At 42.0% G+C, this 26,528-nt stretch overlaps 1 protein-coding gene across 1 annotated transcript; it reads left to right on the forward strand.

The window, feature by feature from the left end:
- The first annotated feature begins 1,070 nt into the window (after positions 1-1,070).
- Positions 1,071-21,264, forward strand: LOC106593049 (myosin heavy chain, fast skeletal muscle-like). The gene is made up of 41 exons (XM_082961026.1): positions 1,071-1,092; positions 1,573-1,618; positions 1,751-1,978; positions 2,336-2,482; positions 2,690-2,846; positions 3,118-3,145; positions 4,258-4,366; positions 4,488-4,580; positions 4,726-4,786; positions 4,951-5,049; positions 6,885-6,988; positions 7,366-7,504; positions 7,783-7,901; positions 8,073-8,222; positions 8,317-8,487; positions 8,687-8,990; positions 9,505-9,569; positions 9,664-9,751; positions 9,864-9,981; positions 10,240-10,363; positions 10,811-10,947; positions 12,060-12,315; positions 12,534-12,776; positions 13,119-13,295; positions 13,388-13,533; positions 13,721-13,811; positions 14,090-14,479; positions 14,601-14,727; positions 14,937-15,055; positions 15,205-15,401; positions 15,498-15,681; positions 15,818-15,983; positions 16,768-16,892; positions 17,064-17,372; positions 17,595-17,798; positions 17,908-18,033; positions 18,182-18,352; positions 18,647-18,751; positions 18,955-19,050; positions 20,718-20,849; positions 21,125-21,264. The coding sequence occupies exons 3-41, from the start codon at positions 1,763-1,765 to the stop codon at positions 21,143-21,145; spliced, it is 5,814 nt and encodes a 1,937-aa protein (XP_082817152.1). The 5' UTR covers positions 1,071-1,092; positions 1,573-1,618; positions 1,751-1,762; the 3' UTR covers positions 21,146-21,264.
- Positions 21,265-26,528: the final 5,264 nt, after the last annotated feature.

A 26,528-nucleotide genomic window follows, 5' to 3' on the forward strand; every position in this document is an offset into this window, starting at 1 on the left:
ACAGTTTTCTAGTTGGGTATGTCAAGGGGTACATATTCCTCTGACACTGATCTAAGGTCAGTTTTATTATTCAATCCCCCTCCATACGTATTTGGACAGTAAAGCTACATATTTATATTTGCCTTCTATACTCCAGCATTTTAGATTTTAAATAGAATGTTTCACATTAGGCGACAGTAGAGAATGTGACACATATCTGTTTTACTGTTTAGAAATGAAAGCACTTCATGTTTTGGTCCTTATAAACCAATGTATAGGGAGGGCCCTTATGATTTATATTATTCATCAGTATTAAATAAGAGGCTTGCTAACATTTACAAATGTGAGATTAATGATAAATAAATGATGGAAAAACGATTTACTAATTAATTATAAATGTATTATTATTACAATGTGGTATTTGAAAGTGCTATACCGAACATTGAAATACTGTGCTGGCCATAAGAATTATGACCCTAAAGCTAACCCCAAGTAGCTATAATCCTGCTGGACCGTTTTAGACAACTGAAATGTGAGACAAATAATAGTGCCTATAGCGTCTTCAAAATATCATATTCTAGATGAATAAATACACATTTGATTCAACAGTTTAATGAGCGATTATTGAAAGCCAAATACAAAATGACTCAAACAAAAAATTGAAAATATAAAGTTGTTCATAAGGAATAATATCACAAAACTTTTACTAAATATTCTCAGATTAGATTTTATGAAAACTATTTTAGTGATATTGGGGAAACATGGACTGACTCCATTACAGTACTTGAGGGGCCTTGGTTGTAATATTTTAATCAATTTGATAAATAAACAAATTATGTTGTCCTAATTATTAAATTACATCTCATTTACGTATATTCTGTGAAATTCCATTCAGAGACAAATATTATATTACAAAGTCATGTAATGGGAGTGTGTGGGATGCTCCCTGAAGTGGGTGGGGCTAGTGAGACACAGAAATACATCGGTCTCTCATCCAATACATTTCCTTCACCAGGGTGGTCCATATTTAACTTTTGCTTGGTTTGCACTTTCAACCAGATATAAGGAGGCTGAGAACCCAGCATTCATAAGTCAGCTCCTTCTTCCTCTGTGGTAAGACTCTCTCCACATCCTTAGATTTTTACATTCACTCAGCATCTGAGGTAGTAGCTAAATGCAACGTTTGAATTGAGTTCTGCATTTTCTCTTATAAGTCTCTTTTAAGATTTTACAATATGCAGTCAAGTGGCATTGATTAAAGCTATTTTTATTATTATTATTTTTACATTAAAGGTGTTATACTTATAATCTGTCACTTTAATTCACAGTCAAAAGTGGTGCTCCTGCACTTGTTTGTAAATTGAGGGGGTGTTCTAGAATGTAACTGGGTTTTCAGGGGTATTTTGAATTCTTGACAGAATGTCTAGTAACGTAAGTTGCCACTAGGAAAATGAAAGTAACCAGTTGCACCTGTAGTTGAATTGGACATGGTTGTAATGATTTGGGTTGAAAGATGCCATTCAAATTGTTTTCTAGCCTTTCGGGGGCTAAATGATAAGGCTTTAGAATTCACAACATTCTAATGTTTCACAGGGTCCTCCAAGGAGTACAAATCAATCTGTAGGAGGGGAAAACGAAGGTGAGACATTGTTTGAGTCTTCATATAAAAATGATGGAAATATTCTGTGAGAGATACCGCTTATCTAACTCTGTTGACTGTGGAGGAAGCACCACAGAGTCACTCTAGTTTCTTGTTTCATTTCTTTCCTAGTAATCCGTCACCATGAGTACGGACGCGGAGATGCAAATCTACGGCAAGGCTGCCTTGTACCTTCGTAAGCCTGAGAGGGAGAGGATGGAGGCACAAGCCATGCCTTTTGATTCAAAGAACGCCTGCTATGTGACAGACAAGGTGGAGCTGTACCTAAAGGGTTTGGTCACTGCCAGGGCCGATGGAAAGTGTACTGTGACAGTCACGAAACCTGATGGCAGTAAGGAGGTAAGCCTGATCTGAAAAGTATTCAAGTTCAAGTTTGTGCAATTACTCTTTCTTGAAAAATCAACAAAATGAATGAAAAAAAAATGCCTATAGGCAATATGAAATCAGTAACAAGAGATAGATTAAGAAGTATTTCTTTGTTTTTTGTAAGGAGAATATAACCTTTAACAATGGCATGGAATTATTGTCATTGATTAGTCAAGAATAACCATTTATGTGTCAATGGGTGTTAAATAACAGAGTAGTTGGATTCAAATGGGGGAATGCATCTTTTTTTAAAGATTTAAATAATGAGCAAAATGCATTCAGTCATGTCCAGTTTGATCTGTGTGTAATGTAGAATTCTGACTGTTTCAGGAAGGAAAAGAGTTCAAAGAAGCAGACATCTATCAGATGAACCCCCCTAAGTACGACAAGATTGAGGACATGGCCATGATGACCTACCTGAATGAAGCCTCGGTGTTGTATAACCTCAAAGAGCGTTATGCAGCATGGATGATTTATGTAAGAACCTGCATAAACATACACACACATACATCAACATAAGAAATACACACTTCCAGTACTACACATACAATAAATGAACATAAGAAATACACACTTCCAGTACTACACATAAATGAACCGTATAAACCAAAACATACCACTGCAGTAGACCAACAAAAAAAAACAAGTACATTTATCCAATTTTATTGAATCCCTTTCATCCAGACCTACTCTGGGCTCTTCTGTGCCACGGTGAACCCCTACAAGTGGCTCCCCGTGTACGACGAAGAGGTTGTCAACGCCTACAGAGGGAAGAAGAGGATGGAGGCTCCACCCCATATCTTCTCCGTCTCTGACAACGCTTTTCAGTTCATGATGATTGGTACGAGATCTCATGGATGGATGGATGGATGGATGGATGGATGGATGGATGGATGGATGGATGGATGGATGGATGGATGGATGGATGGATGGATGGATGGATGGATGGGTGGATGGGTGGAGGGAATCTACTGTTTTCTCATGTAGGTTTAAACATTTTGCCTGGAATATCTGATTTCATAAGCCTTGAATAGAAAATGTTCCAAAATGAAATTCATGATATACCCATAATGTTGCTTGAGAATAATAAACATGATGTTTTTTGGTTCCAGATAAGGAGAACCAGTCCATCCTGATTACGTAAGTTGTTTATGCTGAGTGATTAACCAAAATGTCTTTCCTTTTTTTTTAACAACTTGGGAAAGGCGATACCTAGTCAGTTGCACAACTGAATGCATTATACCATACCCCCTCTGGCCTTATTGCTTAATTAACCATCATTTAGTCACATTACTTTAATTATATATGTAAGTTGTATACATTACATTTGTTTTATTTGATGACTTTATTATTTCATTCCAAGTCATTATCATAAAGTAAATAAGGCATACTTTTATGACTGCTGAATACCAACCACCTAGATCATACATTTTCAGGTAGAGATACCTGGTGAAGCAACATCTCTCTATCCCTCTCCATCGCACGTCTACTGTCTCTTCTCTCCCTCTCTGTGTAGCCGCACAATGGATTATAGTCATTGTAGTTAACACACTCAAACTGGTGCGCCTGGCACCTACCACCATACCCCGTTCAAAGGCACTTAAATCTTTTGTCTTTCCCATTCACCTTCTGAATAGCACACATACATAGTCCATGTCTCAATTGTCTCAAGGCTTAAAAATCCTTCTTTAACCTGTCTCCTCTCCTTCATCTACACTGATTGAAATGGATTTAACAGGTGACATTAATAAGGGATCACAGCTTTCACCTGGATTCACCTGGTCAGTCTATGTCATGGAAAGAGCAAGTGTTCCTAATGTGTTGTAAATGATTAAATGGAAATCAGGTCCAAGTGATTATAATTTAGGAAATCTGATCTCAAAGTATTCCCACACATAAATAGAGAGACATATGTGATCATATCCCAACGTAATCAAGGTTTGAAATTATTATGTTTTTGTTAAATCTGTTTAGGCTTCTTGCGGTCAATTTGCAGTGTACAAATTATTTGCAATTATGTTCCGCCCCCCCCCCCCCTCCTCAGAAAAAACAACAACATCTGCTTTAATGTATTTGGGATTATTTTGGATTAGACTATGTGCAATAATACATCAATGAGTGGGAATATTTGTTAATTATTTACTTCTGTTAGATAACAGGTCAAAAGTGTATTTTTAAATGCTATTTCTTAGTGAAAGCCAATCTGACACAATCTGTGACTAAAACCCCTCTTTCTCTGTCATATTAACCAGTGGAGAATCCGGTGCAGGAAAGACTGTCAACACCAAGCGTGTCATCCAGTACTTTGCTACCATTGCAGTATCTGGTAGCAAGAAGGAAGCAGACCCCAGCAAAATGCAGGTAGGTTTTGCCGTTTTAACGTATTTCAGTTTGGTGGGCTGTGATTTTTTTTTCCAGTAGTGAATCCTTTTTCAAGAAAGGGTTTATCAGTTTCTTAGCAACTTGTGTTTTTCTCAATCAGGGGTCTCTTGAGGATCAGATCATTGCAGCTAACCCTCTGCTGGAGTCTTATGGTAATGCCAAGACAGTGAGGAACGACAACTCGTCTCGCTTTGTAAGTATGAAGGGCATAATGTGGAAGTGACATTATATTGGGGAAAAAAAACATTCCAACAAACTAACATTTCGAGGGGTTCTATCAAAGTAAAATGTTTGAATTGTTTTGTAGACATATTTCTAACCCCCATGCTCTACCTCAGGGTAAATTCATCAGGATTCACTTCCAAGCAGGCAAACTGGCTAAAGCTGATATTGAGACCTGTGAGTTGGTTTTGATTATTTCTCAATGCTTTCCTTAATTTACACAGAATATTTTAGGAGATCATATCATCACATGTAATGTTCTCGTTCGCTCTCTATCTCTCTCTCTCTCTCTCTCTCTCTCTTTCTCTCTCTCGCACTCTGTCTCTCTCGTTGTCTCTCAGACCTGCTGGAGAAGTCCAGAGTGGCCTTCCAGCTGCCCGATGAGAGAGGCTACCACATCTTCTACCAGTTGATGACAGGCCACAAACCTGAACTAGTTGGTAAGGAAAAGTAGAGGTTGATGTGAAATTATTCACACCTCCATCTGTGGAACTTATTAAAAAAAAAAAAAATCCTAGTCCATCTATTAATACAATTACAATGAGTTCATCCAAGATAACAAGACATCTAGACATGGGTCTGGTCTTTATAGATCTTTCATGGGAAAGACCTATCAAGTAATGCGCTGTGATGCACTACTCTAGGAGCCTCAGTCCAGTCTTTTGAAGCTATTTATTATATACTGTATATAAACTCAGCAAAAAAAAGAAACGTCCTCTCACTGTCAACTGCGTTTATTATGTGTAAATATTTGTATGAACATAACAAGATTCAACAACTGAGACATAAACTGAACAAGATCCAGAGATATGTGACTAACAGAAATGGAATAATGTGTCCCTGAACAAAGGGGGATCAAAATCAAAAGTAACAGTCAGTATCTGGTGTGGCCACCAGCTGCATTAAGTACTGCAGTGCATCTCCTCCTCATGGACTGCACCAGATTTGCCAGTTCATGCTGTGAGATGTTACCCCACTCTTCCACCAAGGCACCTGCATGTTCCCGGATATTTCTGGGGGGAATAGCCATAGCCCTCAACCTCCGATCCAACAGGTCCCAGACGTGCTCAATGGGATTGAGATCCGGGCTCTTCGCTGGCCATGGCAGAACACTGACATTCCTGTCTTGCAGGAAATCACGCACAGAACGAGCAGTATGGTTGGTGGCATTGTCATGCTGGAGGGTCATGTCAGGATGAGCCTGCAGGAAGGGTACCACATAAGGGAGGAGGATGTCTTCCCTGTAACGCACAGCGTTGAGATTGCCTGCAATGACAACAAGCTCAGTCCGATGATGCTGTGACACACCACCCCAGACCATGACGGACCCTCCACCTCCAAATCGGTCCCGCTCCAGAGTACAGGCTTCGGTGTAACGCTCATTCCTTCGATGATAAACGCGAATCCGACCATCACCCATGGTGAGACAAAACCACGACTCTGCAGTGAAGAGCACTTTTTGCCAGTCCTGTCTGGTCCAGCGACGGTGGGTTTGTGCCCATAGGCGACGTTGTTGCCGGTGATGTCTGGTGAGGACCTGCCTTACAACAAGCCTACAAGCCCTCAGTCCAGCCTCTATCAGCCTATTGTGGACAGTCTGAGCACTGATGGAGGGCTTTTGCGTTCTTGGTGTAACTCGGGCAGTTGTTGTTGACATCCTGTACCTGTCCCGCAGGTGTGCTGTTCGGAAGTACCGATCCTGTGCAGGTGTTGTTACACATGGTCTGCCACTGCGATGACAATCAGCTGTCCGTCCTGTCTCCCTGTAGCGCTGTCTTAGGCGTCTCACAGTACGGACATTGCAAATTATTGCCCTGGCCACATCTGCAGTTCTCATGCCTCCTTGCAGCATGCCTAAGGCACATTCATGCAGATGAGCAGGGACCCTGGGCATCTTTCTTTTGGTGTATTTCAGAGTCAGTAGAAAGGCCTCATTAGTGTCCTAAACTTTCATAACTGCGACCTTAATTGCCTACCGTCTGTAAGCTGTTAGTGTCTCAACGACCGTTCCACAGTGCATGTTCATTAATTGTTTATGGTTCATTGAACAAGCATGGGAAACAGTGTTTAAACCCTTTACAATGAAGATATGTGAAGTGATTTGGATTTTTACGAATTATCTTTGAAAGACAGGGTCCTGAAAAAGGGACATTTATTTTTTTGCTGAGTTTATCCTTGAGTCCATCTACTGAGTAAAGGAGGGAGAGATACCGTAAAGGTAGGACATTGGAATTCTACGAGATGTAACTGAGAAGCCGTTTTCCGTTGTCCACAGAAATGACGCTCCTCACCACAAACCCCTACGACTTCCCCATGATCAGCCAGGGTCATATCACTGTGCCCAGCATCAACGACAAGGAAGAGCTGGATGCCACAGACGTGAGTTATACAAAGGGTTAGCCAAACTCTAGACATGGAACGGGTAGGAACATAGTGCAATTCCAACTCGGTGACAGATGGGCACCTTTGAGTTAGTTAGACATGTGTCTCAAGGCACTCGTCATGCCTCCACACTTCACCTTTAGGTACATGTAAGACATCCACAAGAGAGTGCCACTTAATGTCCTGTGGAACTGTGTAAAACTGATTTTGTGCTGCCACACAATAGTGTTGGCCAAAAGTAATCATGTGGAACAGAGAAGCCAGTTAATTCTCTCCATCCCGTTTGTTCTGGAGTGAGCACAGAACTGTAGTGTACTGTAACTGAGCAAACTACTGTTGACTTCATCACTGTTGTACTTCCTCTCTAATTCCAGGATGCCATTACAATCCTGGGCTTCACTAATGATGAGAAGATGGCCATCTACAAGCTGACAGGAGCTGTAACGCACCATGGCAACTTGAAATTCAAGCAGAAGCAGCGTGAGGAACAGGCCGAGCCAGACGGCACAGAGGGTGAGTCCCACTCATAGATATACAATATGGAAAGCATTAGACCCATTCCCAAACATAGAAATAGAAACGGTAAGACAGACATTACCACATGAAAGTCAGGTAGGAGATACATTATGGAGACCAAATTCCAACCTCCACAAATGATTTGAAACAAGGGATGAGGATGAAAATCAAAACCTATCCCACTAAAAAGAGTTGGACAAACTTTTTTGTCAGTGTAACATCAGAAACAAGCGATCTTGAGTGCCTGAGTATGTTGATGTTGGTTCTCTCTCCAGTGGCTGATAAAATAGGCTACCTGTTGGGCCTGAACTCAGCTGAGTTGCTGAAATGTCTGTGCTATCCCAGAGTGAAGGTTGGCAACGAGTATGTGACCAAGGGACAGACTGTGGCTCAGGTAAGGTGAAACACAGCATCTACCATTTTCTGAGCACCTGAATTCTTTTGGGGATGAGAACATTGCCTTTTTTTCAATAGTAGGTCTAATGTTGTTTTTCCAAACGCTTATCACCTCATCACTAGACATGGTCAATATCTCATGTATTAATATGAGGTATTATCATTGCAGGTTTATAATGCAGTCATGGCTCTGGCCAAGTCCATCTATGAGAGGATGTTCTTGTGGATGGTCATCCGTATCAACGAGATGTTGGACACCAAGAATCCAAGGCAGTTCTATATCGGTGTGCTGGACATTGCCGGGTTTGAGATCTTTGATGTGAGTATGAGACCAGAACAAGACAGTTAGTTGTGATTGAAAGGGATTACAGCCTTGTATGATGAAAATATCCCTTTTGAAATTCCTTCCACAGTACAACAGCATGGAGCAGCTGTGCATCAACTTCACCAATGAGAAGCTGCAACAGTTTTTCAACCACACCATGTTCGTCCTGGAACAAGAGGAGTACAAGAAGGAGGGAATCGTCTGGGAATTCATTGACTTTGGCATGGACTTGGCTGCCTGCATTGAGCTTATTGAGAAGGTAAGCTGTCTTTGAGGATTATACTGGACCACAACAGCAAAGCTCATAGCGAGTGATGTGTGATATATTATCACGGTGGTACAACGTTTCTGAACATTGAGAAGTCAATATGTCTCCTATTATGTGACTAAAGGAATAGAATCCTAAAATAGCATGTTTACTAAAGGAATAAATGTCTCTTAAATCTCTTTTCGTAAAGCCATTGGGCATCTTCTCCATCCTTGAAGAGGAGTGCATGTTCCCCAAGGCTTCAGACACTACCTTCAAGAACAAGTTGAACGACCAGCATCTTGGCAAAACCAAGGCGTTTGAGAAGCCCAAGCCTGCCAAAGGCAAGCCAGAGGCCCACTTCTCTCTCGTACACTACGCCGGCACTGTGGACTACAACATCACTGGCTGGCTGGATAAGAACAAGGACCCCCTGAACGAATCAGTTATTCTGATGTACGGGAAAGCCTCAGTCAAACTGATGGCTACCCTGTACCCTGCTGCCCCACCTGAGGGTAAGACTAGCATCACGTATCTAGCATCACATATCTACCTCAATGACCTGGTACCCCTGCACATCGACTCGTACTGGTACCTTGTGTATATAGCCAAGTTATTGTTACTCATTGTGTATTTTTTCCACATGTTATTATTTTTTTCTATATTTTTCTCTTAATGTTGTTGGGAAGGACCCGTGAGTCAGCATTTCACTGTTGGTTTACAACTGTTGTTTACGAAGCATGTGACAAATTAAATTGTATTCGTCTTTGAACGTTTCACAATTTCTCAGGGTTATTCACTGGGTTAATTTTCTCCTACAATATGTGTTAATTTACACGATCTCATCGGCACCATTTGCATTAGGATAAGTGTGAAGATATCCTGACATGATCTGGTTTATAATTAGTGTGCTTGCTGAAGACAACACCACTATCGATATCTTACATCTTATTATTCTTCTATTTATTCTGCCCGCTCTAGGAAATGTACTTTTCTAGCTAACTCTTACTTTTCCCCTCATTTTAACAGATAAAGCCAAGAAAGGAGGCAAGAAGAAGGGTGGTTCCATGCAGACTGTGTCCTCCCAGTTCAGGGTGAGCTTTTGAAATGTGTATATTCAGTCCTTCAAAATGTGCAATGATGATGATAAATTATTTTCTGAGAAAATGGTTTGTATCCCTCTTTCAGGAGAACTTACACAAGCTGATGACCAACTTGAGGAGCACTCATCCTCACTTTGTGCGCTGCCTGATCCCCAACGAGTCAAAGACTCCAGGTGTTTATTGACTTAAATAGGGCATCTTATCAGTACAGTATCACTAACCTTAACCATCTGAATCTTTAACCAGTTTATGAATATTAAAGAGAAACTTGATTTGTTTTACCAGGTCTGATGGAGAACTTCCTGGTTATCCACCAGCTCAGGTGTAATGGTGTTCTGGAGGGTATCAGGATCTGCAGAAAGGGCTTCCCCAGCAGAATCATCTATGCTGACTTCAAGCAGAGGTACACACACACACACACACACACACACACACACACACACACACACACACACACACACACACACACACACACACACACACACACACACACACACACACACACACACACACACACACACACACACACACACACACACACACACACACACAAGACATACCTGCTCCAAGGGTTTTCCCAGCATCAGAATAGGCTTACCTTTCACATAATTTCACCAACCTGTTACAACTTGACACATGTTAAAAATGTTTCCTCATTCAGGTATAAAGTACTGAATGCCAGTGTCATCCCAGAGGGCCAGTTCATGGACAACAAGAAGGCTTCTGAGAAGCTACTTGGGTCCATTGATGTAAATCACGAGGATTATAAGTTTGGACACACCAAGGTCAGTCAAATACAACCCAGCCATGGCTGACAACAAATCACAACTTCAATGATAATATAAACCCTAACCATTCATCATTTTTCCAGTTGGTATATCTATGATATTGTTCTTTCTTCTTCATTTAACTAATTGAAAAGGTGGAAAAACATTGTACCTTTAAAAAAAAATCTAATTCAAACATCACAAGTATAGAACAGAGAAACTCAACTCATTATCATATGCATTGTGTTAGTGGTATGGCTGCAGTTATATCAGTATACATTATTAATCTACAACTGTACAATAACTAACATCTTATAAACAACCTATCCCATGGTTTGTTTGTAAGAATTGCAATGTTTATGTTGTTCAAATCAGTCTAGTGGTGGTTTTCCCCTCTTTTCAGTCAACCATTTATATCTGTCACCATCTGACTGTGGTTCCATTGACAATGTTTACTTGTTTCAGGTGTTCTTCAAAGCCGGTCTGCTGGGTGTCCTGGAGGAGATGAGAGATGAGAAGCTAGCAGCTCTGGTCGGCATGGTCCAGGCTCTCAGCCGTGGATTCCTCATGAGGAGAGAGTTCACCAAGATGATGGAGAGGAGGTGAGAAATAGTATATATCTTGGCAAAGCGTTCTGTGAACCACCTGTATGTAATTCATTATGATTATATACTGTATATGATGTGAGTTGATCAGAATGAGAAAGTACGTATTTTATTGCTCTACTAACGCAGTAGTTTGGGAATTGGCAAGCTGTTCAATAGGCCATTTAAATTTGGGATATTAACATATTAATTTCTTAATTATGGCTAGTGGTTCCGCCAGCGGAACCTTTCGACAACATCCTGTGAAATGGCAGAGTGCGAAATGCAAAATAAATCATTAGAAATATTTAACTTTCATACATTCAGAAGTGCAATTCACCAAATTAAAGCTTAACTTCTTGTTAATCTAGCCACCGTGTCAGATTTAAAAAAGGCTTTACGACGACAGCAAACCATGCTATTATCTGAGGACAGCACCCCATCAATTGAATTATGACAATCAGAATTCAACCCGCCAGGCGCGACACAAAACTCAGAAATAATGATATAATTCATGCCTTACCTTTGAAGATCTTCTTCTGTTGGCACTCCAATATGTCCCATAAACATCATAAATGGTCCTTTTGTTCGATAAATTCCGTCGTTATATCTCCAACATGTCCATTTATTTGGCGCGTGAAAATACTGCCCCCTATCCCAAACAGGTTTTAAGTATACAAAATGCTTAATGAGCTTGTCAGTCTTGTCACTGAGAGCACTGTCTATGAATTTAACAGAGGTTACATTTCAATTTAGACAGAAAATAAAAAATGAACATTTACTAGAAAAACTTTGTCTTTGCAAAGTTTGTTAATAGAATTACAGTAAAATCTCCTTTCATTTCATTATGTTAACTTGCAGTTCTTCCTGTGAATGTGTTTTTGTCAAATTTGTCCTTGTGTATAGAGTTGTTTGGTTTGTTAAACTTTGAAATCAATGGTTTTGTTTGGTGTACATTTTAAAGTGAAAAGCCTCATCCATTATCATGCCTGGTTACATTTCTCTAGCCCAATTCCTCAACTGTATACCAAAAGTGTCACAAGGCTCTGTTGTGGTATTCTTTGACTCCCAGAATGTAGCTTTATTAAGCATGTCACTCACCATGCTACTCTATCCTTTCTGTTGACCAGAGAGTCCATCTTCTCCATCCAGTACAACATCCGTTCATTCATGAATGTGAAAACCTGGCCATGGATGAAGTTGTACTTCAAGATCAAGCCCCTGCTGCAAAGCGCTGAGACTGAGAAGGAGCTGGCCAACATGAAGGAGAACTATGAGAAGATGAAGACAGATCTGGCCAAGGCTCTGGCCGCTAAGAAGCATTTGGAGGAGAAGTTAGTGTCCCTGGTGCAGGAGAGGGCAGACCTGGCTCTCCAAGTCGCATCTGTAAGTGACCAACGACCCTCATCAAGGCATATTTACACACACACAAACACACACACGCACACTCTGAAGTTCGTGGCTAAGTCCCACGTTTTTATAGCCCATGTTAAAAATACATTTCATGAATTTATATTGATTTCCTCTGATCTCTGACTAAATAAAGTCTATATTTTGATACACAAAATGAGGCCTCTGAATTTATTCTCCTGTTCTGAAACCAGGAAGGTGAAAGTCTGAACGATGCTGAGGAAAGGTGCGAGGGGCTCATCAAGAGCAAGATCCAGCTGGAGGCCAAACTCAAAGAGATGACTGAGAGGCTGGAGGATGAGGAGGAGATGAATGCTGAGTTGACTGCCAAGAAGAGGAAGCTGGAAGACGAGTGCTCTGAGCTGAAGAAGGACATTGATGACCTGGAGCTCACCCTAGCCAAAGTGGAGAAGGAGAAGCACGCCACTGAAAACAAGGTCTTGTGTTTTTACCAGAGACAGTCTAACCACCAAACAATAATCAACTCAAAACCTAGCTTAACAGAAATGGAATTCAAGTCGTGTTGTGGGTGCAGGAAAAATGAAAAATAGTTGATTTTCAGTTGCGGAGTATTCCCCACACTCATTGCATGTTTCCCCCTCGTTTATGAATTCCATTCAGTACACTGGCATGGTGTACACTTCCATTTAGTGTTGAATATGGTGCAGTACTTGTTGACACATTTCTAATATAAATGAAATGAATGCAATATATATCAAGATAAATCTCTCCTTTATGGTGAAGAGCCCAAAGACTCATTTTGTTGTGGTGGTTTTCAGGTTAAAAACCTGACAGAGGAGATGGCGTCTTTGGATGAGAGTGTTGCCAAGCTGACCAAGGAGAAGAAAGCCCTCCAAGAGGCCCACCAGCAGACACTGGACGACCTGCAGGCAGAGGAGGACAAAGTCAACACTCTGACCAAGGCCAAGACCAAGCTGGAACAGCAAGTGGACGACGTGAGAGGAGTTTGACATTTTGGGCATGATAGTATATGAGATGATATTACCTTAAGTTGTTAAGATTTGAACATTGTGTTTATATCTTATAGCTTGAGGGTTCTCTGGAGCAAGAGAAGAAGCTCCGTATGGACCTTGAAAGAGCCAAGAGAAAGCTGGAGGGAGATCTGAAACTGGCCCAGGAGTCCATAATGGACCTGGAGAATGACAAGCAGCAAGCTGATGAGAAAATCAAGAAGTAAACACAAACAAATTACGACAGTATTACCTGCCATATTGATCAAAATAATAGTTGTTCTTGACTAACTGTTCTAATTATGAATGACCATTTGCATGTGATTCTTAACAGGAAACTGAATGGTATGATACTCTGTCTTTACAATATCGAACCAAAACTCTGCAATCTACGTGTTTGTGTTTCTTAGAAAGGAGTTTGAGACCAGCCAGCTCCTCAGCAAGGTTGAGGATGAACAGTCTCTGGGAGCTCAGTTGCAGAAGAAGATCAAGGAACTCCAGGTACAGTACAGGATCTAAGCTCCAGTACAGGAAAGCCAACACCTGAATCGGTTCCTTCATTTCCTGAAAACAATTATGGCTCAGTAGGATGGAAGATGGTGCTTCTTACCGCTGCTTCGTACCATTGTAAATATGGTGCTTTTTATCATTGTGGTTTTGGTTCCTGCATGGGCAAGTTTCTACTGAATATATTATTGGAACTGGCTTAGTATGAACATATTCAATTGTTTCAACTGCATTGTAGTGTTCATTCCTCCTGCTCCTGTCTCCTGTTCTAGGCCCGTATTGAGGAGCTGGAGGAGGAAATTGAAGCTGAGCGTGCTGCCAGGGCTAAGGTTGAGAAGCAGAGGGCCGATCTCTCCAGGGAACTTGAGGAGATCAGCGAGAGGCTGGAGGAGGCCGGAGGCGCCACTTCTGCTCAGATTGATATGAACAAGAAGCGTGAGGCTGAGTTCCAGAAGCTGCGTCGTGATCTTGAAGAGTCCACTTTGCAGCATGAGGCCACAGCCGCCGCTCTGCGCAAGAAGCAGGCCGACAGTGTGGCTGAGCTCGGGGAGCAGATCGACAACCTGCAGCGTGTCAAGCAGAAGCTAGAGAAGGAGAAGAGCGAGTACAAGATGGAGATTGATGACCTCTCCAGCAACATGGAGGCTGTCGCCAAGGCTAAGGTGAGTAGTGATGTTTTGATCAAGCAGTGTTGAGGAGGGTCAACTACATTACCATTCCAGAGAACTGCAGCTGACAGGAGTCCCATATATAAAGTAATGATGGAACATGTTTCACTAACAGGGCAATCTGGAGAAGATGTGTCGTACTCTTGAGGACCAGCTGAGTGAGCTCAAGACTAAGAATGATGAGAATGTTCGCCAGGTCAACGACATCAGCGGACAGAGGGCCAGACTCCTGACAGAAAATGGTACCATCATCAACAATGAACAACAAACTGATGCTTTCCTTCAGTAAAACACAATAACATGTATTGGGGGCTATATCCTGATAGTCCAGTCCACAATAGTTCCTAGCGTAATATTCACCACATAACATTGCCCTACGATACCTAAAAATACATTTTCAATCTTAGGAGGTCAGAGACCCCATTAACGAGATATCCCTTTATCCCTGCAGGTGAGTTTGGACGCCAGCTGGAGGAGAAGGAAGCCCTGGTGTCTCAGCTGACCAGAGGCAAACAGGCATTCACCCAGCAGGTGGAGGAGCTGAAGAGGCAGATTGAGGAGGAGGTCAAGGTAAGGGACACAAAATGGATACCACCGACCACAGAGTTTATAGCCATATCTTCATATAGACGGTGACTACGCCACCCTCAGAGACTTCTACTGTCATTTGTTTTACTATCTCTCTAAAATCTCTTTGTCTTTGTCTTTCTCTCTCACAGGCTAAAAACGCCCTGGCCCACGGTGTCCAGTCTGCCCGCCATGACTGTGACCTCCTGAGAGAGCAGTTTGAAGAGGAGCAGGAGGCCAAGGCAGAGCTGCAACGCGGCATGTCCAAAGCGAACAGTGAGGTGGCTCAGTGGAGGACTAAGTATGAAACTGATGCCATCCAGCGCACAGAGGAGCTGGAGGAGGCCAAGTAAGTCACACCCAACAGCAAAAACTCAAATATAGGGTGTGGATGGTGAGGGTCCATATGTATTGTAACATTTCTACACCTTCTGTCATCCAAAAGGAAGAAGCTGGCCCAGCGTCTACAGGACGCTGAGGAGACCATTGAGGCAACCAACTCCAAGTGCGCCTCCCTGGAGAAGACCAAGCAGAGGCTGCAGGGAGAGGTGGAGGACCTCATGATTGACGTTGAGAGAGCCAACGCAATGGCCGCCAACCTAGACAAGAAGCAGCGGAACTTTGACAAGGTGAAAATAAATAAACCTCACGCTAGGTTGACATTTTCTATCTGCTATATTACCAATTGTAGTATAATTGCAGCGTTTTTCTGATTCAAAACTCTTCATCAATTACTTGTAATGAAAATCTCATGGATTCCCCTAGGTCCTGGCAGAATGGAAGCAGAAGTATGAGGAGGGCCAGGCTGAGCTGGAAGGAGCTCAGAAGGAGGCTCGCTCTATGAGCACTGAACTCTTCAAGTTGAAGAACTCCTACGAGGAGGCTCTGGATCATCTGGAGACTCTGAAGAGAGAGAACAAGAACCTGCAACGTGAGCATTTGACAGCAGTTTTACTTGGCTCATGTTTGACTCGGGTTTTGAACATTTAGGAAACTGTAACCATCAACATTTCTATTACACCATTTTAGAACGGTATAACATTTAAAAAACTTCACTTGTAATCGGTATTCCTTTGAACAGCCCAAGGAAGTGGGGGCAATTAGATTTGCAAGACTGTATGAAGTGCTGATTAATTAATTAATTATTATGATTGAAGGTGTTTTCGTAAATTCCATCTGAAGTGCCAGAGTGCGCTCTGGGCGTTCGTAAATTCAGAGCGTTGTCAGATTGTCCGTTTGTAAATTCATAGCGTTTTGCTCTCGGAGTGTTCAGAGCACACACTGGACACTGGCCGACGAGTAGGTTTGATCCGAGCGTTCTGACCTCACAACAGCAGTCAAGCACCCAAGCTAACTGGCTAATGTTGGCTAGCTACTTCCAGACACAAATGAGAGAACACCTCACTCTGACCATTTTACTCGCCCTAACAGAGCTGGTTAGGCTGTTTTCATCTTATCCAGAGCGTTGGTGACTGTATCTGTGCTGTTGGCAACAATTTAAATACGCTTTTTTTGCCGACAAGTACCATATTCAGAGGGTGTTGAGCATTCATAAATGTATGAATTATTCTGTGCTCTGGCACACTCAGATGAGAGTGCTCTGAAATCGGAGTAGGTAGCCAGAGTGAATTTACGAACGCACCCTCAATGTCAACTTCAGTGCATTGGCGATATCCACTGAAAATCTCCCAAGCCTAAACTGCTTGTGTGTGCAGAGGAGATCTCTGACCTGACTGAGCAGATCGGAGAGACTGGCAAGAGCATCCACGAGCTGGAGAAGGCCAAGAAGACCGTGGAGACAGAGAAGTCTGAGATCCAGACTGCTCTGGAGGAGGCTGAGGTACAAACTGCCGCTGTTAGATGAGAAAAGTAGTGTAACAATAGCCAATGCCAGCTACATTCCAATGCTCCTTGTATTAGTGTTTATCATAGTTATATATATTTAGTTCCTTGTGTTATACACAACTAAATGTATTGAACACAATTTACCCGACTGCTTCTCCTTGTCCAGGGAACACTGGAGCACGAGGAAGCCAAGATTCTGCGTGTGCAGCTGGAGCTGAACCAGATCAAGGGTGAGGTGGACAGGAAGATCGCTGAGAAAGACGAGGAGATGGAGCAGATCAAGAGGAACAGCCAGAGGATGATTGACTCCATGCAGAGCACCCTGGACTCTGAGGTCAGGAGCAGGAATGACGCCCTGAGGGTGAAGAAGAAGATGGAGGGAGACCTGAACGAGATGGAGATCCAGCTGAGCCACTCCAACAGGCAGGCCGCTGAGGCCCAGAAACAGCTGAGGAACGTCCAGGGACTGCTCAAGGTAAAGGGACTAGGCCCTCAGGCTCAAACATCTGAACATGTGGAGAGATTTTTTTGTGAATCTGTAGAAAAGAATAGAACAGAGGAATTGAATAGTGTTGACTAATATACTGCAGAAAGGTAGGGATATTGGGGAAATTCTTACCAATGAACAGTTCTGTCACCAATCCTATCGTCTCTACTTCCACAAGTCCTAATGAACCTATGTCATTTTGAACCTCAGGATGCCCAATTGCACCTTGATGACGCTGTCCGTGCCTCAGAGGACATGAAGGAGCAGGTAGCCATGGTGGAGCGCAGGAACGGTCTGATGATGGCTGAAATTGAGGAGCTGAGAGTTGCTCTGGAGCAGACTGAGAGAGGCCGCAAAGTGGCTGAGACTGAGCTGGTAGATGCCAGCGAGCGCGTTGGACTGCTGCACTCCCAGGTACGGCTCTAAGCCATTTCTCATTAAACTCAACCAAGCATACCTTGTCTGCCTTGTGACTTGTAAGTTCTCTTGAGATTAAAACAAAGGGTCTTGTTTCATCCTCCAGAACACCAGCCTTCTGAACACCAAGAAGAAGCTGGAGACTGACCTGGTGCAGGTGCAGGGAGAGGTGGACGACATCGTCCAGGAGGCCAGGAACGCAGAGGAGAAGGCCAAGAAGGCCATCACTGACGTGAGTCTTTATGATCTATTGATATACATCCACTTGATTTGTCACCAAGTGCCAATGGTAGCTGGGCTGGTTTACAACAAATAAGATCTCAGAGAGATGTTATGATTGGTGCCAATTGGTGCATAAATTAAATAAACTACCATTCCAGGCGGCCATGATGGCTGAGGAGCTGAAGAAGGAGCAGGACACCAGCTCTCACCTGGAGAGGATGAAGAAGAACCTGGAGATTACAGTCAAGGACCTGCAGCACCGCCTGGATGAGGCTGAGAATCTGGCCATGAAGGGAGGCAAGAAGCAGCTCCAGAAACTGGAGTCCAGGGTGAGTTGACAGCACAATGGATTAGGGTATATTGAAAGACTGATTTCAGGAAATGTATTTGATAATACACACAGGACCATTGTGTAATGACTTTTTCTCTCAATAACCCACCTAGATAATGAAAAGCTGTTATCATTACAGACTCCTTCAATTAAAATTGTAGAAGCACATAGGAACAGGCAACAATCTTGACTCCTTGAATGAGTAGAACAATATACCTCTGTTTTACAAAGGTTTGTTAAATCTGATTTCACCCCTTCAAACAAATGCCTACATTAATTTCTTCCACACAAGGTGCGTGAGCTTGAGACTGAGGTGGAGGCTGAGCAGAGAAGAGGTGCAGATGCAGTCAAGGGAGTCCGCAAGTATGAGCGCAGAGTCAAGGAGCTTACTTACCAGGTAAGAGAAAGCGCCTTCTTCAAACACTTCCCACTGGGAACACTGGTTAAATCAACATCGTTTCCACATCATTTCAATGAAAATATGTTGAACCAACGTGGAATAGATGTTGAATTGATGCCGTTGCCCAGTGGGTTGACACAAACACAGACAGGTTTGTGTATAAAACTACTGCGCATTGATTATTTGATATTCTCCCACAGACTGAGGAGGATAAGAAGAACGTTGGCAGACTTCAGGACCTGGTAGATAAGCTGCAGATGAAAGTGAAAGCCTACAAGAGACAGGCTGAGGAAGCGGTGAGCACCCTTAATTAGTCAAATACTCTGAAAGCATACATTGAAAAACATATTTCTTCCCTAGTTTACATTACAACATTTTATTTTACGCTTTTCAAATGCCTCGCAAAGAAGGGCACTGATTGGTAAATGCTGAGTTTCCCTTTGAGCATGGTGAAGTTACTAATAAGCCGTTCAATATTGTATCAATATACCCAGTCACTACAAAGATACAGACGTCCTTCCTAACGGAGTTGCCGGAGAGGAAGGAAACCCATCAGCAATTTTATCAGAGTTTAATGGCTGTGATAGGAGAAAACTGAGGATGGATCAGCAACATTGTAGTTACTCTTCAATACTAACCTAAATTACAGAGTGAAAAGGAAGCCTGTCCAGTATAAAAATATTCCAAAACATGCATCCTTTTTGCAACAACCCACAGGGCACAGACATTTCTTGGGATAGTTTTGATTTATATTTGGTTGAGCTGTCAACTAACCGTTATTTCAACGTGAAATCAACAACAAATGTCACCACTTCTATGAATTACGGTAAAATCTTGGTTGAAAAAAAACACAAAAAGCCCTTACGTTGATTACTTTTTGCAAATCAAGTCAGTTTTCCATGTTGAGTCAACGTCATCACTTTTTTTGGGGTTGTATAAACAACGTTGATTCAGCCATTTTTTGCCCATTGCGAAGGCACTAAAGTAATACTGCAAAAAAAGCATAGTATTTTCAAGCATGGTGATGGCTGCATCATGTTATGGGTATGCTTGTCATTGGCAAGGACTGGGGAGTTTTTCAGAACAAAAAAAACAGCATGAGCTCGGCAAAGACAAAATCATAGAGGAAAAACTTGGTTCAGTCTGCTTTTCACCAGACACTAGGAGATTAATTCACCTTTCAGCAAGACCATAACCTAAAACACAAGGCCAAGTCGACATTAAATTTGCTTACCAGGAAGACAGGGAATGTTCCTGATTGGCTGAGTTACAGTTTTGACTTAAATCTGCTTGAAAGTCTATGGTGAGACTTAAATATGTCTATCTAGCAGTGATTAACATCCAAATCGACAGTGCATGAAGAATTTTGAAAGTAATAATGGGCTAAAATTTAACGATCCAGGTGTGTTAAGCTCTCAGAGACTGACCCAAAAATATTTAAATTGACTCTGGGGGTACTTATATATATACTGTATACATGTATACACATGCAAAAGTATGTGGACACCCCGTCAAATATTAAAGCCACACCCGTTGCTGACAGGTGTATAAAATCGAGCATTCAGCCATGCAATCACCATAGACAGACACATTGTTCTATTTTACATCATTTTTTGATTTTTTGGAATCCAGTTTGTCATTCCCGAGCAGTTTATGTAGATCATTGACAAAAAATTTAATTTCAATCCATTTAAATCCTAATTTGTAAGACTATAAAATGTGACGAAATCCAAAGGGAGTTAGGCACTTTACGCCCCTGGAGGGAGTGGTTTGATCCCCCGTCCCACCACTCACTTTCTCTGCTTAATCATCTATTTCCCTACATACTTTGCAATCTTAAATCTGTCATAAAAATAACAAAAAACTGTTAAATACTTAAAAAAAATTATAACATTAAATTGCTACCTGAAGCTTCAAACTTTGAATGCTGATGTTGTGCTCTCCCTCTCTGTTCCTCACACAGGAGGAACAAGCCAACGGCCACATGTCTAAGTTCCGGAAGGTTCAGCATGAACTGGAGGAGGCTGAGGAGCGTGCTGACATCGCTGAGAGTCAAGTCAACAAGCTCAGAGCTAAATCCCGCAGCACTGGAAAGGTACAGAGCTGCTACTAAACCTACATCTGACAAATGCTCAGATATGACCACATAAACACCACCTATGATCCAGTCTTCACAGAAATCAATATTGATCTTTTACACTCACTAAAATGTAGGTATTTAAGATTGCTAATAAGCACATTTCATGTAGGGAAAAAAACATAAGATTAAGGCTGAGCACTGAGCCTTAAATGCTGGATCCATTATACTCTTTCCAAGTGTATACACGCTCATGAATACAGATTTATCATTTTTTTTGTTTTTTTTTACAGGGAAAAGAAGTTGCTGAATAAACAAGAGAAGAAGTTGCTGAATAAACAAGACAAATGTCTTATATCATTTTCCTGTGTTGCATAAAATATGATTTTCATGGTGAAAATGATCGTTGATTAAAAACATGTATGCCTACATACTCCTTGTGATGGTGGACTTATTACTCAGCACAACCGTGGTAGCCATTGAAAGGGAACACTGGAGATTATGGAGAAATTCTCAGAACAAAGTTCTCAGGAAACAGACTGCATTACACATTATCTCTGGTGATCAGACTACGTAAACATACTGTAAATGTGGTGGTGGTGGAAAAATTACCCAATTGTCATACTTGACTAAAAATGAAGATAACTTCTGTGGAAGACCAGGGTTTGGTCAAGACGTTTACACATATCAGGGTTTGGTCAAGACATTTACACATATCAGATACAGACAGAATGGCATTAGCTCAGTTTCAATGTTGTTTATTTAAATAAGAAACAAAAAGGACTCCTCCAGGATAACATTTTCTGGGCTCCTGCTGTATCCAATGGAGAACAAAACCCAACTCCCTCCGTTGTCTCTGGTACTACCCACAACAATACAGAAGTAACCTCTCTTTCCCACTACCCACCCTCATGTTCTGGCAGCTTTATGGGACTCATCCAGCTGGTGAGCAATCAGCCCCTTGATTACTCACCAACCACAATCAGCCTCAATTATTCCTGGCCAGTGAGCCCATCGAGACCTGGCACGTCCAGAAGAGGGAGCCATCGCTGTGTCTTGTAGACTCCGTCTGTCACCAGGCCTCGATGAGTCTCCCCTGGTTGGCTCATAAAACAATTATTCAAATAAAAGTGAGTCACTCAATAAATTACATCTTGAGTAAAAGTCAGTCTCTGGTTTTCAATATAATAAATAATTTCAAATTCCTTATATTACCCTAACCAGACGGTACATTTTTCTTGTTGTTTTTTTCAATTTCATTTACCAAATAGCCATGGTCATATTCCAACACTCAGACATCATTTACAAACAAAGCATTTGTGTTTATTGAGTCCGCCTTATCAGAGGCAGTAGGGAAGACCATGTGTTCTTTTGACAAGTGCATGACTTGCTAAGCAATCGAATGTTACGAATTGGGTGGCAGGGAAAATGTTTGAGTAAAATGTATTTATTTTGTTTAGGAATATATTGGGGTAAAAGTAAAAGTTGTCAGAAATATAAATAGTAAAGAACAGATACCCCCCCAAAATATGTTTATTTAGTTACTTTATACCACTGAATAAATGGCTAATGAACATCTGACCAAATTACGTGAGATTTTAGTTCTGGGTTAACCGAGATTATGCCCACAAATGGTAAAAGAAATGACAAACATGATAAGGGTTTATCATTAGTCAATTAGCATTTCCAATCCACTTTAGGGTTCAACCGCAGCTCCTCAAAACAGAAACAGTGGGAGGAGGAAAGAGAAACGTGTGTTAAACATTCAGATAGACAAGACTCAATATGGAGGTCAATGTCCCTAAACCAAGCAAAACAAATGTAGATGAAGCTGTATGTGAGCTGCGGTACTTACCCAGAAAGTCTTGCAGTCAATGAAGAGATGAACACGCCAAAAAGTGCACAAAAGGTTCTTACTTTGTATTTTATATTATTTGAATTCAATATCGTTCATCCAGCCCAACGTTTCAGCTCCCTTCTTCAAGAGATGCTGGTTGATTGCCATTGGAGATAATGACTAAAGGCTAGTGTGTAAACATCAGAGAGACGGGCTCATTATACAGTGAGGGAAAAAAGTATTTGATCCCCTGCTGATTTTGTACGTTTGCCCACTGACAAAGAAATGATCAGTCTATAATTTTAATGGTAGGTTTATTTGAACAGTGAGAGACAGAATAACAACAAAAAAATCCAGAAAAACGCATGTCAAAAATGTTATAAATTGATTTGCATTTTAATGAGGGAAATAAGTATTTGACCCCCTCTCAATCAGAAAGATTTCTGGCTCCCAGGTGTCTTTTATACAGGTAACGAGCTGAGATTAGGAGCACACTCTTAAAGGGAGTGCTCCTAATCTCAGTTTGTTACCTGTATGAAAGACACCTGTCCACAGAAGCAATCAATCAATCAGATTCCAAACTCTCCACCATGGCCAAGATCAAAGAGCTCTCCAAGGATGTCAGGGACAAGATTGTAGACCTACACAAGGCTGGAATGGGCTACAAGACCATCGCCGAGCAGCTTGGTGAGAAGGTGACAACAGTTTGTGCGATTATTCGCAAATGGAAGAAACACAAAAGAACTGTCAATCTCCCTCGGCCTGGAGCTCTATGCAAGATCTCACCTCGTGGAGTTGCAATGATCATGAGAACGGTGAGGAATCAGCCCAGAACTACACGGGAGGATCTTGTCAATGATCTCAAGGCAGCTGGGACCATAGTCACCAAGAAAACAATTGGTAACACATTACGCTGTGAAGGACTGAAATCCTGCAGCGCCCTTCAAGGTCCCCCTGCTCAAGAAAGCACATACACATGCCCGTCTGAAGTTTGCCAATGAACATCTGAATTATTCAGAGGACAACTGGGTGAAAGTGTTGTGGTCAGATGAGACCAAAATGGAGCTCTTTGGCATCAACTCAACTCACCGTGTTTGGAGGAGGAGGAATGCTGCCTATGACCCCAAGAACACCATCCCCACCGTCAAACATGGAGGTGGAAACATTATGCTTTAACATTAACTTCACCGCATCAAACGGACGATGGACGGGGCCATGTACCGTCAAATCTTGGGTGAGAACTGCCTTCCCTCAGCTAGTGTGTAAACATCATTGAGACGGGCTCATTATACAGTCAGCCGGGCGCAGCCAGGGTCGTCTGCCAGCCGGGCGCAGCCATCGCCGCCCTCCAGCCGGGCGCAGCCATCGCCGCCCGCCAGCCAGGCGTAGCCAGGGACATCCGCCAGTCGGGCGCAGCAAGGGTCGCCCGCCAGCCGGGAGCAGCCATCGCCGCCCGCCAGCCTTGCCCCCAGCCGTTTACCATGTGATTTTTGACAACACAAGGCTAGTCATTGTCTGACAGATTCAGTGAATGGCCATCTTGACAGAAAAGTGAGTGAGAATATACTTTACAAATACTCAACATTTGTTCATCCAAAATATGTCCTTGAGAGCAAATAGTGCTTGTATTATCTTTCCAAATTACCATGGAAATTATACATTACATTACCAGTGTCACGACTTCCGCCGAAGTCGGCCCCTCTCCTTGTTCGGGCGGCATTCGGCGGTCGACGTCACCGGCTTACTAGTCAACCACCGATCTATGTTTCCCTGTTTTGTTTTGTCTTAATTTTACATTACTGTTTATGATTCCCTGATTATGTTCATTATTTAACCCTCTGGCTTCCCTGTTTGTCTTGTCCGTGATTGTTCATGTTTTGTGGTTGTTGGAGGTGTTTCTCCCAACCCTGTTATTTTGCTGAGGGAGAAGTTTTATTGTGGTTTTGAGTAAACACGTTTTGTTTGCACTCATCCCTGTGCCCTGCGCCTGACTCCGATACTTCTCTAAACGAAATCATTACAGAATCACGGACCATATAATGGAGTCAGCAGGAGCAGCCAGCCCTCCTCTCCCAGTAGAGGAGCGCGTCCAGCAGCACACGAATATGTTACAGAGTCTCGGGACAGCCATGGATCGCGTTCTGCAGACCATGGAGAGCTAGTCAATGTCTGACAGATTCAGTGAATGGCCATCTTGACAGAAAACTGATGAGTGAGAAGATACTTTACAAATACTCAACATTTGTTTATCCAAAATATGTCCTTGAGAGCAAATAGTGCTTGTATTAGCTTTCCAAATTACCATGGAAATTATACATTACATTACCAACTTTGGCATTTTATGTACCCATGAGTTCACCAGGCAAACTGCCAAGGTCAGAGATTCCAAGACCTTCAGCTGTGCCTGATTGGGAGCCACACACACAGACACACACACACGGCCCAAAACAAAGAAATACAAAAACATAGAAAAAGAACATAAGAACGCCCACCCAATGTAACACCCTGGCCTAACCAAAATAAAGAACAAAAACCCCTCTCTATGGCCAGGGCGTTACAATTGTTCCTGCATAATGTGATCACTTTTTACAGACTGAAACATTATACAGTGCCTAGTGAAAGTTCACACAGCCCTAGCACAGTTTAAATTATGCTGCCGTAAATATAAAATGGATTAAATGAATTTAATAATAAATAATTCCTAATGATCTACACAACCTCCTCCACATTTTCAAAGTGAACGAAACATTTCTAAATGAAGACAAAATAAGAAATGAAGATGTCATGATTGCGTATGTCACAACCCAGGGTTAATACTTGATGGAATCACTCGGGGCCGTCCTCCTGGCCGGTACTGTCACGTCCACTCTCTCTACGGTCCTGGCAACCCATCTTTAGACACACCTGGCAACCATCAATATGCACACCTGCATCTCATCATCAGTCACACCTGGACGTCATTACTTCCTTGATTACCTACCCTTGATATAGTACTCTTTTGTTGTCAGTCATCAGTTAGTATTGTCTGGTTCCATGTTAGACTCTGTGATGTATTTGTAGTGGTCTATGGTTGTTATTAAGTGCACTATGTTACAATCTTAAGTAATGCCATAGATTCCATTGTTGTTATTTAGAGCTGTCATTTTATGTTGAAGAACTACAATTTTGATTAAAACAGTGGAGAAAAAAAATCTGCTATTTATTGTTACTAGAAGATGTCACTAATGTGCATTGTAAACCGGCAATGAAACCCTGAGTAATGAGCTGTTTTTTGGCATAATTTGGTGAAAGCTGTGAAGCCTTCAAAAAGCCTTGGTTTCCAGCACAAAAAAATGACTACATTCACAATTCCTAGTTTCATACCTCGTTTTTTTAAAACCACCGTCACCGATCCACTCCTCCTAAGCCGTGGTGGTTCTAGCTTGTATGGCTCCTGGGGCGAACCCCCCCCCCCCCCTTCAGCCCCCCAACATACATAAAAAGCACCATTCTGCAATAACTGTAATTTATATTCAGACATTTGGAAGAATACATAAACAATCATAACATTTTAAACTACATAAATATATACAAATATATACAAAATCAGACTCAAAAATATCAAAAAGTAGTAACATAGACAAATAGAAACAAATTTATGTTGATTTGGCACTCTAGCATCAATACATTACCCACCCCCCAACACTGTCAACCAAGAGTCAAGACTAAACCAATTCACCTTGGTAGTGTGCGGACAGGTTTTATAAAACCTTTTTAGAAAACCCATCGCGCAAATGTCACCATTCCAAATTTTTTGGTGCGGGCGCCCCATGCCGCACCCGGCAAGATGCCGCCCCGGGCGGCTGCTCATGTCGCCTATA

This window comes from Salmo salar, chromosome 14 (assembly GCF_965601325.2).
Source record: "Salmo salar chromosome 14, fSalSal1, whole genome shotgun sequence".
NCBI lineage: Eukaryota > Metazoa > Chordata > Actinopteri > Salmoniformes > Salmonidae > Salmo > Salmo salar.

Bases quoted from the DNA above. Each gene is read 5' to 3' on its own strand.
- LOC106593049 (XM_082961026.1), top strand. From the start codon at position 1,763: ATGAGTACGGACGCGGAGATGCAAATCTACGGCAAGGCTGCCTTGTAC. The intron at 18,752-18,954 runs GTAAGAGAAAGC...ATTCTCCCACAG, and splicing joins TCAAGGAGCTTACTTACCAG to ACTGAGGAGGATAAGAAGAA. The intron at 19,051-20,717 runs GTGAGCACCCTT...TTCCTCACACAG, and splicing joins AGAGACAGGCTGAGGAAGCG to GAGGAACAAGCCAACGGCCA.